General features: G+C 40.0%; 1 protein-coding gene across 2 annotated transcripts in view; it reads right to left on the bottom strand.

Moving 5' to 3' along the window:
• Positions 1-14,170, bottom strand: part of EIF2B3 (eukaryotic translation initiation factor 2B subunit gamma) — a 103,148-nt gene that overhangs the window by 66,448 nt on the left and 22,530 nt on the right. For both annotated transcript variants that reach the window (XM_026086683.1, XM_026086684.1), the window contains one exon: positions 9,727-9,838. In XM_026086683.1, coding sequence (XP_025942468.1) covers positions 9,727-9,838 — 112 coding nt within the window. The remainder of the gene's footprint in view (positions 1-9,726; positions 9,839-14,170) is intronic.

The raw sequence follows: 14,170 nt of genomic DNA, 5'->3' as shown, positions 1-14,170 counted from the left end.
AATACTTCAAGTCAACAGATGTCCAGGACATGAAAAGTCATTTATCCCAGGCATGAGGTTATCCCTGCCACATATAAAACCTTGTAATCTATATCATTTCCCTAGTGTCATAATCTGTCCTATTAAGATAGCAAATATTAAGGGCATAGCAAAAACATGTCAAAGTCTAAATTTTTCAAGTCTCTGTCTTCATATAATAAGGCAAATTGGAAAAAAAAACAACACAGAATCCTGCATTGTAGAGCTACACTATCATGACTTGCATCTAAAACAAACACATGCAAGAGACATGCTCCTCAGATCTTAAATATATACTATTTTCTCAAGTGGTAAGATACAGAAAAACATACCAGCAAGCAGTAATTTGGCTCAGTGATCCATCCCCTCAATAACCAGCGGCTACCTTTAACTCACTAACAAAGGAATCTAAATTGTATAAATCAATGTCCCAATTAAGATTTTGTTTAGGAAGAGTTACGGAAGAGAAACAGAATGTAATCATTTGCTAGCGCAGTGGCTCCAGAGGTCTGGGAGCGAGTGTAAGAAGAATGGAGTTGAATGTGGGAAGGGTCCATTATTCTTTCAATAGCGTCTGGTGCTGCAAAATATGTGCTTGCATACTTTCCTACTTGAAAAGCTTAAATCTCCAGTAGCTTCTTGGTCTGGGAAAATGGCAAGCACCCAAATGCTAACCCAGGGATCTAGGAAAAAGATCTACCTGAAGAACAATATTTTTCAAGTGGCCTTAGAAGTGAAAAATGGCCATAAAGAGAAGTCTCATTGTCAAGGGATTTTATTCCTTCTGTATGTCTGCTGTTCCTCAGGTGCTGTTCCCCACACACATCCCCAGCCCATTCCAAGGCGAGAATGGAGAGAGGGCCTCTCTGAAAATAATCACGCTTGCTGAAAGACCTGCCCTGCATAAATATCTCTAACAATAGTACAAACAGAAATCAGCTTTCTTCCCCTATACTTCAGCTGAAATTTATGGCACCGCTGGCCATGATTCTGTTATTACTGTTCTACCTGGCTAAGATTCAAAGTCACAAAAGTGAGAATTTCAGAGACTTTCAGCAATGCTGTAGCTCATGGGGAGGGGGGGGTTAGGAAGCAAAATAATAAATAATAATAATCTAGAAAGAGCTCTATAAATGCTGTATCAGTGCATTAAAAGTGAACATATATATGTGCAGATATATATATATATGCATGAACACCTGCACTGTAGAGACAAGACAGAGAGAAGTTAGGGACGTATATGGCCTCTGAAATGATATTTAATGCTACAGCTTGAGAATAATAAAACAAAGAAAAAAAAATCAAAGGGAATACTGAAAGACAGTCTCTTGTGCTCTTGCAAATATCACCAGCTGCTCAGAGGATTTATATGCAGAAAAACTAGAAGTTCAGCTTTAACTTGAATTTCACTTGCTTTCTTACTGCTTTGTTTCCAACCCTTGGAGTTTTAATTAAAAGTCCATCAGTCATTTTTTCTCTGAGCACCTTAAGTTATTCCCTTAAATCTGTATGCATTGACTGACCCATATTTTTCAAACTCCTGAGCTTCCACTAATCTGAAATTAAGAATATTTCTCTCCTCTTTGTTTTTTTTTGGAGTCTTTTTTGTTTGGTTGTTTTTTTTCCTTTAAGATTAAAGGATTTCAAGATGACCAGCTAAAGAAATAACAACAGCTATTGCTGGCCAATCTGCAGCTATGCAGGTACATATAAGTTATGTTTAAAATAAGTAACTGTGGAAGGTGTAACACTCTGCATTGCCAGTTAGCATGTGAAGGTCTAATCATCACTTCCTCTTAATTCCTAGCTGAGTATTTCATATTCAGTGGCTGGGGAAGGAGASAGTTCTATAAGAAATCTCTGTGACGGCTGGATAAGAAATTTTACTACTAGCAGAAGGAATCTGTATCCAGTCTTTATTAGCTGGAGAAAAGGTACAATCAATTTGAAGAAGAAGAAAAGAGGGATTTAAAGCCAGGGAAAATAAGGATTGCTCAAAGCAGAACCGTAGAGGACATGCTGCTGCCCTTAGGAAGAGATCTCTGCTGTTTACTCGATCCACTGGAAGAACTCCCGGGGAGCATGTCTTCGCAGGAGAAAGGAAAGTTTGCTATGCTCTTCATTTCCTGTGTAATTCCAGAAACTGCCAGCACAATGCTGTTTGGGGAGAACCACACAACGGCTATTCAAGAGGGAATTCAGCATTGTATTCTGAATGAAYGGAAACATTTCRAAAGATATATATTGCTGGGAATAAAGCAGAATGCGAAAYAYGGATCSTGAGTGCACATATATGCCTTTAACCAGCTAATTGTATATTCTGACTCTTTCCATTAGGGTTTTTGAATTATTCTTAGCAGCRCTAAACACCAGAATAAATCATCCAGGTTAGAGTTCACAGTAGCCAAGAAGTAAGTGCAATAAATCAGCATTAAAAAATAACGCAACTACAGTTCAATTGATACCAAGGGTAGCTAATTTTAATAGACAGGCTATCACGTTTATGTATCTGTGTGAGTTAGTGATTCGGGATCTCAAAGACCAGGCTGAAGGAAAGGCTCTTCAAAATCCAGGTTTCTTAGCCTGAGCTAGATTAACAGTGCCTTGCAAAAATCCCACAGGTATTTCCCTCCAGCCCACTGAAAAAGCTTCTGCTAAACATGACATTAGAGAATAATACTAAAAAGACAGACAGACAACATGGTAAGGGAACCACAAGAGTAAGCTTTGCTTGGGCTAAGCAATCAGGCCCTCAGCCCCGAGCAGAATCAGACTTTTTAACCGAAGAGGAACAGTCACATGCCTCATTTCACCCTTACTTTGCTTTAAACCAGGCAGTTTCCTCCCCCCTGTATTCCACATTGGCTGATAAATTCCCCAACGGCGGGTGTTAACTAACTCTGCATTCCAGTCTGCTCTGCGTCATGGAGTCCCACATCCCGCTGATGAGTAACACATGTCTGACATGTGGAAGGGGAGAGCCTGACAGCGTTCACACAAGCAGGGATAACTCCTCTGACCTCTGACTTTTTTTTTCTGTACCATCCCACCTGCACAATAAGGAGTCTGTGCCCCTTTATCGCTTACCGGTCATCCTGGGATCGCTGGACACAAGCTGAAACCTCAAGATTTCAACAGCTACATTATACCTCATCAAATACATACTATGGCTGAAAACATATGTTCAAAGCAAAATCTTGATCATTCCGGGTCTCTCCCCCAACCAGACCATACAGAGGAACTTCTAGCTCAAACAAGTTACATCTGGATCAATCAGGGTAAATATGACACACAAATAACTAGTGATGGATACAGTTCCCACCCACTTTGTGAGATAAACTAAACTCATTGCACTGCTAAAAATCACAGACACAGTGGCAACTGTTTTAAAATATTAAAACAGCTTTTTAAAACAAACGGAGCATTTGACATGGTTTGGAGACCCAAGCCTCGTTCAGAGYACAATGAGACTCAGCCACGGCATTGTCCGGCGGGATGACTCATATGGAGCACTGCGTTTACCGAGTCACATGCACTCCACAGTGTCCAAACACCACAGTYCTCTCTTCCTCCTTTGAAAACTTTGAAAAGTAGAACAGAGGCAGACAAATGACTAATGACAGTCCACGCAACCTGCGTTTACTGAYGATTATAAATCGAATGCTGAGCCCCATGCTTTCTGCTTTTAGTCTTTTGCTTTCTGTAATGCTGGCAAAAAGCTGGTAGTCAAACTAAATCCATYGCCAATAAGTCTTTCTGTGGCTAAATTCAGTAAGTGTTTTTGCTAATATTTCCAGATTCTAAAAATTCCAGATTTTAAGATTCATGACTTCTTACCTATTCAGCTATCAAGACATGGCATGCCCTTGCCTTTATAAATAGGACCTGGATATGTTGTACATTCTTTCAACCCTCCGTGAATTAATAAAAAAATATAGCAACAGCAAAACAATAAAATCCAGTGGATGTAACAGTATTAAAATCGGCAATAGCAGTATGTTCTTTAAAATATAAAGCTCAATGTCTCAAAAACTGCTTTGACAGTATATTCATATTTGTTGCATAAACATAAAATACAAAAGTAATGAATTAAAATATTTTCTTTATATTTGTCTGCATCTATTTTAAAAACAATACATTACTAAAAAAAAAAGCCATCTCTGAAGGTGAAGACTATAGTCATCCCCAATATATTTTCAGAAAAAGCATAACAAGTTGAGCAAAGTTTAAATGCATAATAAAAAGGAATACTTTCTGAGAAAATTAATTCATTTTAGGTTATAGCAGTTACTCTTAGTGAAGTGAGAACTGCTAAACAGGCAAGCAAGATCTCCAAAGGCATCTTGAGAACATCTATTCCCAACTCGTGGCTTGAACAACAACTCACAGGCCAACAGTCTGCTGCTGAAGTGTTCAGCAAGATCCTCTTTTGTAAAGAAATATGATTAAAGTTACACCAGTGTTTTTAAAGTGTGGTTATAGTCTGAAAAGTTAGTGTGTAAAAATCGCACCCTCTTATTCCATAGACCTAGTTCCGCTGTTTTGATTCAGAGTCAGGTCTGCTTAGTTTACTGGCTAAAATAACTTTTTACAACTTTCTAAATTCCTACTAGTACTGTGAAACCAATTCAGTTCTGGGAAGGGGAATCAGATTCTGTTCTGGCTTGTGCATCTGCAAAAGGATTATTACCTAAATCCATACAAACAACTTCTATTTTTGTGATGGAGGAGCCAAAAAGAACCCAATTTATTTTCTGGATGCTAATCAGAAAATTTTATTTTTATTTATGAAAAGAGCAGATCTGAAATAATTGTAAAGACAAGAAGATTCACACATCAGTCTCCAAAAGTCGCATTTTAGAAAAAAAACAAGACTTTCAACTCCTTTCCACAGTATTCCTGAAAACATCACTGTATGCAAAGATACCTTGCTGACAGAAGTTTGCTAATACTGAAGACTACCAATTTTTCCAGTGTGGGAACAACACCAAAGCAAATACATACATTCGCTCTGTAGACAGCTGAGTCCAGCAAAGGTGTTATGGCTCCCTGGACTGTCCCCCAGCTGCTCCTCAGGGTTCCCCTACCGGGTTGAGTTATCACATCCCTCCCTTCAGATCTGCCAGTGGTACTGCTTGTGGGAGCATTCCCTAATGCACAGGACAAAATGAACCCCTATCGAAGTCCTGCTGTTTAATCTATTAAAAGTAATCCAACTCATTTTGACACASGTGGCTTATGAAGTATTCACTCATATGTCCAGCTGGGGGCTGGATGGCCAGCCTGGAGGTGGTAACCCCCTTCACCAGCACAGCTGGGTCTGGAAGAGGACATCTGCCCAGGATCTAGTTTAGGATGTTTTATACAGCAGAGCACCTGCCTCTATCTGTGTTGCTCCCATTCTTTCTCATGGAGCTACATTTTGAAACAAAAACAAATGAAGCACCATAGGAGTGGCAAAGTATTTCCGAGACACCAGTTCCCCAAGGAGGGCAGTTTCAGACAACAGAAATGCTAAAGAAGTTACAGTGCATTTATACATGATCCACTTATTTAAAACAAATTATCAGCAGAAAAAAGGCAACATCTCAAGGCAACAGAAAGGAAATCAAGTGTATCAAAGCTATTTCTGAACTCCCATTACCTGCCCACTTGGCAACACTGACTTTCAAAATGATACTACACCATTCGTTTTTACTTTCATGATGCAAGGGGCAAGGGAAGAAAAAGATTCCTCCCCAGCTCTACCTCCCTCTTTTCCTTAAAATATCTTAAAAACAGATCTGTATTGTTACTTCAAGGTTACTCATATTAGTACTATATATATTTACAGATGAGGTATTCCTTTCTGTTTGAAATGTATGAGGTAATAAGTAGCTGGGATTGTCATGGTGATTTATTAACATATTCTCTAGGAGAAGACCTGCACCTGCATCTGTGCAGATGGAACACCCACGAAGACTTAACTCACCCTTAAACAGCCGACAYGATCTTAAAAGGAAACGCTCCAAATTTAGACCTGCTCCAACAGGTGTCTTTTACTGTCTCACTTTGCATGACCATAAATATCAGAGGTGGAGCAAAAAACTCCCCGTCCATTGTAATCACGCTTTGAAAACAAATACCTTTGCCCCTTCTCTCTCCGAAAACAAAAAAGGCAGCTATGGAATTCTCATTATTTCCTCAGTCTTTCATTCTGCCAAACCCTAAGTCAGGGAGATGTCACCAGCAAAACCAGGCTCCAGGGATGAGCACATAACTTTCTGTTCTTTCTCTTCAAAGGGCCCCCGAGTTGGCTCTGAAACTTCCCCAAACTGTATTTCTTTCGTTCTAGTATCTCATCTTGCAGCTATTTGCCAGAGTGAATGACACGCACAGGCTGTTCATGGCTTTTTATAAGCTCTCATTACCCAAACAGGGAACCATTTCCTTGAAAATGCTTTCCCCCATGGTATCAGTCTCTCTAGGCACTACCAATAAATTTTCCTCCCAGCCCATCCTGCTGCAGTGTTAGACACACTGAAATGTGCCTGAATGGATATATTTGACACTGTTTTACGCTTGTTTATTAGAGGGAGGATGCTACCTGTGGGACTTGTCTTGAGAGCGCTTAACTGCACAGAAAAAATGGGCAGTTCTAACAGCCGAACAGAAAGCTTTGGTGGATTTGCCCTGGCAATCAAAGAGGCAAAATCCAGAATCCTTCTTGTGGTGTAACAAGGAGGACAGGTATTCTCAAAACCAAAATAACTATCCACAGCTCACAAAACAAAACAAAACAAGAAAACCTTAAAAGAAGACCTAACCATACTCAGGAACAGAACAACAGAGAAAAATAGCTAACACCAGGAATTTATAAATCTCATTAAAATGTTCATTCTGTAACACTTTAGTTATTACAAAATGCCTGAGTCAAGAGCAAACAAATATTTAATACTCAACAGGTACTCAGGAGAATGTGCATTTTTCCCTGTCCCTCCCCACCAGCTGCTCTTTTATGGCCGGAAAGTGAAGAGCATGAAATCCAATGATAGGAAGAAGGCAAAGGTCAAGAAAAAGGTTTTTCTTCAAGGATTTAAATTAGCGTTCTACAGCTTTGGATGTTTTGTCAACAGAACTTCCCTCCTGTGAGAAGGGGAAGCCAAAGGACCTTTGAACAGTTTTTGTATGGGATCTAGATTTTTACCAGTAACAAGAGTCTACACTTTAAAGAGAAGTTAATCTTTCCTTTTCCCATTCCTTCCACCACTCCCTCCCTGTCCCTCCTTCCATCCCCCTCCTTAAAAGGGAGGGAAAAAAGAAAAAAAATCAAAAGGATCCACAGAACAAACCAAACACTGAAAGAGTTCTAGAGTTCATGTAACAAGACCACCACAACCCTTCAAAGGGATCATTAAAAACAAAACAAACAAGAGCAACACCCTCAGGATGCCTATTGTATTTTACAAAGGAACAAATGAGCATACTGGAAATTCTCCCATCGTGCCACAAAGTCTGTTATTTCATCAAAACAAAGTCCAGAGATCAAGAAACRGCCAACATGGTAGCTGAAAGTCAGTCACTTCAAGTGATCCATATGAAAAGCAAGATTGGGCTTGCTCTTTTTTTCTTGCTTTACTATGATGTATAAAAAAAGACTTCAAAGATGGTTTTAAGCGTTGCTTTTGTTTCTCACATGAGAAAGTCAGGGCTTGAGCAGGTCTAGACAACACAGTGGTTAAAACATCATTAGCTGCCAACATTTTGTCTTCCTAGAGCTCCCACAGTTGTTGCTACCATGGAACTGCCTCACTTGAAAATATTTCATGATTTCCATACACTATGTTGCTTCCCTCAGAATTTCTCCAAGATGGCAGCTGCAAAACAGAGAGAGCACACTAGCATCCACAGCAGGCGGTTTCAGAGGACAGCAGTGTTAGAGGATCACCCAAGTGGATAATGACCCAATGCTTCAGCCTGATACTTCAAAGTGCCAGGCTGCTTGAGGTCCTTGGAACCTCAATAAAATACATAAAATAAAATCAAGTTCTTGGTGACTTGTACACACTTAGCAGATCTTCCCTCTCTGTGCTTCTAGACTATCATCTGTGGGCTTTACTTGGAAGCTGGTTAACACTTTACATTACATTTACTCAGGCAAAACTATCAAAGCTAAGACAGGGAGACATACGGATTTTATCCCATCTGTAAATCACCAACATTACGTTTACCAAATCCCAAACAGTTACACTCAAGAAGATCTGCTGAAGCAATGTGACTGAACAGGTGTTCCTGAAGGCAGAGTTTGGCCTGCAGGATAAAGTCTGATTAATTTAGCTATAGGGTAACAGGAATGAGAATCCTCTGTTTAGATGAACCTGTAAAATCAGAGGTCAACTAAGATCACATGTGTTACAGCAATTTCTAAGTTGTTATATTACAGCCACCTGCTTGTGCTATGAGAAAACCATAAAGACAAGCTTACCACTAACAGTAGATACAATATTCCTCCCTAGTCCAAAATAGATCTATTATTCTTYAATTGGTCAAAAACACAGAATGCAACAGTACTGAATTTACTATACTGTGCAGATCAGCTGCTGTGCTCGCCCAGAAGGCATGCCTGCAGCTTGCTCCCTGCCACACCCAAGAAAAACCGAGGAGAGAGGCTGTGGGAACACKATGGGACAGGGTCTTTCCATCACAGTAGTTAACATGGACCACTCTTGGCCACCTTTCTCCAAGGGTAAATCTTAAACCCAGGCAGAAGAGTCATCTTTCCATAGGCATATAGCACCTACCTTGCATCTGGTAGCGGGATGTTCAAGAGAAGATAACACCTAGCAGTGGATTGTTAAAGCCCAAACATTTCACATGGCCTACAGCATACATCAGCGGGATTTGCACAGAAGAGATTACCTAGGAGTAGGACCTGGATGTACACATCCTTGATTTACAAGGTGCACATGGATGAATTTCCTAGCTCTCAGATGGCTGCCCTACATGTCTAATCTCACAGAGATGAAGCCTGACTGTCAGTGTGGGACAGACTACAAAGGCTGGGCTCTGAAAGAGCCAGCGGATCTTTCCACAGAAGATGTTAGACAATGTATGGGTCTTAGAAAAGTAAAATTACTGTACAGAAGAGCATACAGAGCAACAATTCTTCTTTCTTCTACTAATGGATATGAATTGCACTGTGCAGGAAGCTCAGCCAGTCAGGCAAACTTATTAAAMTAATCTAAGTCTTCAGTGCAGTTTAACCATGGATATAAAATGGGTTTTCTAATGAATCTTTTTGGGCCTGGAAACACAGCTGAGGTTTTGTGCCTTATATGCACAAGAGTGTTATGAAATCTTGAGCATCTTCCTCAAGTCCCACAGATCACGTGGGACTGAGCCTGTGAGATTAGCATTTCACTTAGGGACATTGGTCTACTATTTCTGATTCTCTGTCTAAACTGTATCTGAACTATAACCATACAGGCTTCAATTCAAGAAGAGTCACCTTTCACCCATTCCATTGCTCTCCCTGGAATTTTTCACAATAAAAGTATCAGACAGGCCTATCAGCTGCTTGTAATGATATAATGAATAATAAAATGTTGCTCACTGAATACTGCAAAAGCTTCTTTACCTCTTCCCTCCTCATCCCACTTTGTCTTTATCCATCATTCCTATTCCACCCATGYCAAGTTCAGTTTCTATTACAAGGACTCATAAGCTTACTTCTGAAGGATGGATCTTTTAATGACAAGTTCTTCATCCAAGTCAGCTTCATTAGCCATGAAGAGCAATCTTTTTCCTGTGTCATCCACTCCAATAAAGTCGCGCTGCTCCACTGAAGTAGAAAATCAAACACAATCATTATATAATCCTGCCTTAATGCAGRCTGAAAAGACAAATGGGACCACCAACCACCCCTGAAACATGAAATACTAGGTTTCAGACTGACCCAGCAAATAACAAATTTGTACTAATTCTCCACAATATTCATTTACTGCTTTTCAATCAGGGTAGCTGATATGACATTCAAATCAGGTAGCTGATCATGACATCCAAAACAACGTCCATGCAGCTTTTTGCATCCTTGCTAYGAAGATGTCAGCTACAGGTCCTGACATGCAACACTATCTTGAGCTATGCTAAATTGTGCTTCCCTTCTCTCTCTTTTTTAACTACTAYCCGAATTCACATAATGACAAAACCCATGGCAATCAAAATTCTTCAAAATCCAGCTGTTTCTTCCTCATCCTAAATCACTCCATTTCTTACATTAGAATTAGGTGGTGTGGAGAGTATTATGATTTCAGGCAAGACATAACTACTTCACAACTGATCTCCTATTTCAGGTGAACACTGAGAGCAATAGAAAACCTAAACCACACACACAAATACATATAAACAGCACAGATTCTAAAACTCCTACCACTTTGATGTTTCTGGGTGGGTTAACTTGTTTTAAATACCTATTTGTAAAACTGCCAACGAAGAGAATACTTAATAGTCACATATATTACTGTGGCAATTTCTATTTGCTGCAATCAGTGACAGTGCATAAACAGTGACCCTATTATTTGGGGCCAAACTGGCAAATATTCAATCTCCTAAGTCCTAAGCCTTTAACCACATAACAGCATCCTCTATAAGCAGTTAATTCTTTAAGATCTTTTCTCAGCTAAACTGCATTTTAAGCCCATCTCCCCCAATTCAGCCCCATCCCTTATTTTCTTCATATTTGTTCCGTCAGAGTTACCACAGAAACAACCACTATCAAAATACAGTCAAACCTATGCAGCTGTTGAAAGCTCTCCTCCTGGCAGCCTTTGATCCAAGTGATCAAGCATACCCTCTTCAGAAATCTCCCCACTCCTTCTTGGAAATTAATTATACAGCAGAGGAGTACAAAAATAGGCCTGAACATGCAACAATATGACAAATGAAGTACAATTAGCTCACACACTGTAAAAATCAGAATTAAGTCTTGAAAGCAGCGATAAACCTCATTCTAAGGAGCACGATGAAATTTGAGACTAGGGGCTAAACAACTATCACCACTGCCACCTAACCAGGGTCTCCTGGCAGAGCAATGCCAGTGTTTCTCAGTCAGGGTACCCGCACCTCTCTCAAAGAAAGTTCAGGTTGCCGCTGCCTATCTACTAAATGTGCCTACAGTATCTCTATTTGCAACATACTACACTGCTATAGGAAAGGTCTTGTCTACACACCAAAAAAGAAAACAGAAAACTTGCTGAAAGCAGAACTACATATTGGCTACATAACTACTGCCAAACAAGTTCCCCTTGCTTGTGTGGATGGATAAGAAACAGACAGCAAAACCATGTTAGAGAGCTGTATTTTACATGTGGTGAATGCCAGGTCAAAGTAAGTTTTTCACTGTACACTGGCAATAAACAGCATTACTTTTGTCATTTAAAAAAGACAAAATTTATTACTAAAAATCAATTACCCAGAGACACAAGAGGGCTGTTCAAATTACACTGGCACTATGCAGTGAGGAAAGATAAAATGGAAGAATGAATACGTAGCTAGCTTACTAAAACCCTGTGACAAATGAATAAGAAAAGTGTTAAATCTGCAGTGACATTAACTAAAAAATGATTTAAAATATAAAAATGGAATCCAGGATGTGTTTTGCCTCCTCATGATAGATAAATAAGGATCTGAAACAGTTATTGCAATTTTTAAGTACCCTAGAAATTAGATCCCATCAATTTTGAGGGCTTTAATGACCTACAGAAATTATGACATCACAGGAGAATGGAAGTTGAGCAATTCAGTGGGGAGAAGAAACAATTTTCAGTCAGATCATCTAAAACGCTTTTTAATCAAACATAATTAATTGACATTCGGGAAAAGGACACCTTTGTTAAAGATTCAGTATCCCCACCCTTTCCATTAAGGGGAGAGAATTCACACGACGCAGCCTGCAAGACCACCAGAGAGGTCTTCTGGCAAACAGAGGGAATACCAGCGATGACATGCCTGCTGCTCTCACGACAAGAAAAACAAGCAGGGAAGAGTCACCATCCCCATCTTTTCTGCCTTTCTTTATACACAGAAAGGTTCAGGCACTTTTCCCCCCACCCAGTCCCTTGCAAGTCACCTTTAAGCGCGGGACTCCGTTCTGGGTCCCTGAACTTCTGACACACACTGTTTATTTGGATTAGTAACATTCATTAGCACTTTTTTTTTTTGATTGCCATGCCTCTAATTAATCAATTTTAAAAGCCAGTGGGGTGATTATAATCAATGAGACCCTCCCTAAGTATAGAAGCCAGTGAACTTCACTCTGTAACCAGCAACTGAATTAGGCCAAGCATTTAAGACAATCATCAGTATCAATTTATAGCTGATTAAGGTTTCAGCTCATGAWAATTAAAAAACTGTTCCCTCCATCACAGGTCTTGAGTGTTCACTAATGTCCTAAAAGCAATGAATTGGTACGGGAGATAAAGGTCTTGCTCTTCTCTGACTCAAAAAATAATGCATTTGTAGCAACAGTCTAACAATAAATAAAGCTGCAAATACATCTAGTGGCTTATCAGGACTGACGATCCATTTCCTAATATCTAAACTTGAACAGTACAGTGCAAGTACACAGAACCAAGGATATGCCATTTATTAGAGAAAGAGTTAATAGTGCCACCAACTATGAAAGGCTGCCCAGTGCTTTCTGTGCTAGTATCTTGTCTTCAGTTGTTTATAAACCTTGTCAATTTTTAATTGTTTAGGATGAAGTTTTCAATATCAGCTGACTGCCTTAAGAGGAAAACTTGGAAAATTTCAGAGAAAACAGTTCAGCTGCTTCTAAGGCAGTGTTTAGCCTAAGCTTAAATGGGCCCTTCCTTTGAAAGGTTCTGGTAAGCCAATTATTTGGAGAAGGAACATGACATTTAGTAAGGACTGCTGATCTGCGTATCAAGAATGCGCCTTTTACCATCTCGTTCTGTTACAAACCTTTGGAAAACTGCAGTTTTGCATACTTTTGCAAGGCTTCTATTTTAGCTGCAAAAATTTTTACAGGTTTTACACCTACGGAAAGTTTTTTTCAACCACTCAACCCCCCAAACTGATCATATAGCAGGTCCCATCTAAGATCTTCTGCACCATCAGGTGGTACATACAGAGCACCCAAGGCAYGAAGCTCCACAGCCACACTGTGATGACTGCTCCAGGGAAAAGGGCTCAATCTGCTGTGTTTCTATAACATTATTAACACAGAGGAAAAAAAAACATAGAAACCAAAGCTGACAAGGACAAAGAGGGAAAAAAAAGCATAAAAACAAGGACTCTAGCAAGACTGGGGCTAGAATGGGGAGGAAAAACAATCTCTGAAAACTAGGCAAACTTGGAACAGGCTGTGGAAGGACACTGGACCAAGGAGACAGGAATCTGAAGGGAGGAAAAAAAAGAGGCCAAYGGACAGAAAAAAGCAGCAAGATGAAATGAGAAGTCTGAAGTGGAATAGGAGATTGGACTGGTAGTGAAAGAAGATAAGAATGGCATATGTGAAAGAGAAGCCGGACTTCTAGCAAGGATCCTTGAAAGGGAAGACTAAGCAAAGAGACCAAGACTAGGATGAGAAATGGAGGCTAGCAGCGGCAGGACGCCAGTGTGGGAAAAGAGACAGGGTGGGACTGGGCAATGTTAGCAGCAATAGGGCACATTCAGTCAAGTAGGGATGAAAGGCAGGAGGGTCTGTGCACCCTAAAGCATACTGTCCCCTTCCACAGCTTGGAATTTCAGAACCTGAAAGTCCTTAGTCTCACCACTCCTCTATTGCTAGCAAATGACTGTGAAAATGACTGGGCAGGGTACTTGTCTCATCTGAGACAGTTCATAGAGAAATCAGCAACTTCCTAGTGCTATTCATGGCAGCTCAAGTTGAGTAGCTCTGAGTGGGAGATCTTTAGCAACCAGTCCCACAGATAAACACTGTGGTGTCAAAATGCTTCCACATGATGGACTCTCAATGTTTTTAAGTTTGGTCTTTTACAGATCTGGGAAATCATACACAGACTATTATGCAAGTAATGTAAGAAGAGTAATGCTACAAAGTCATGCACACAAACTTTAGGAAACAAGTAAATTGAGAATGCATGTGCAACCTGATGTGTTTACATTTGGTAAGAGTCTTCAGATGATCTTG

The sequence above is a fragment of the Apteryx rowi genome, unplaced genomic scaffold, assembly GCF_003343035.1.
Source record: "Apteryx rowi isolate R43461 unplaced genomic scaffold, aptRow1 scaffold_7, whole genome shotgun sequence".
Taxonomy (NCBI): Eukaryota; Metazoa; Chordata; class Aves; order Apterygiformes; family Apterygidae; genus Apteryx; species Apteryx rowi.
This window is presented reverse-complemented; position numbering and strand designations above follow the sequence as displayed.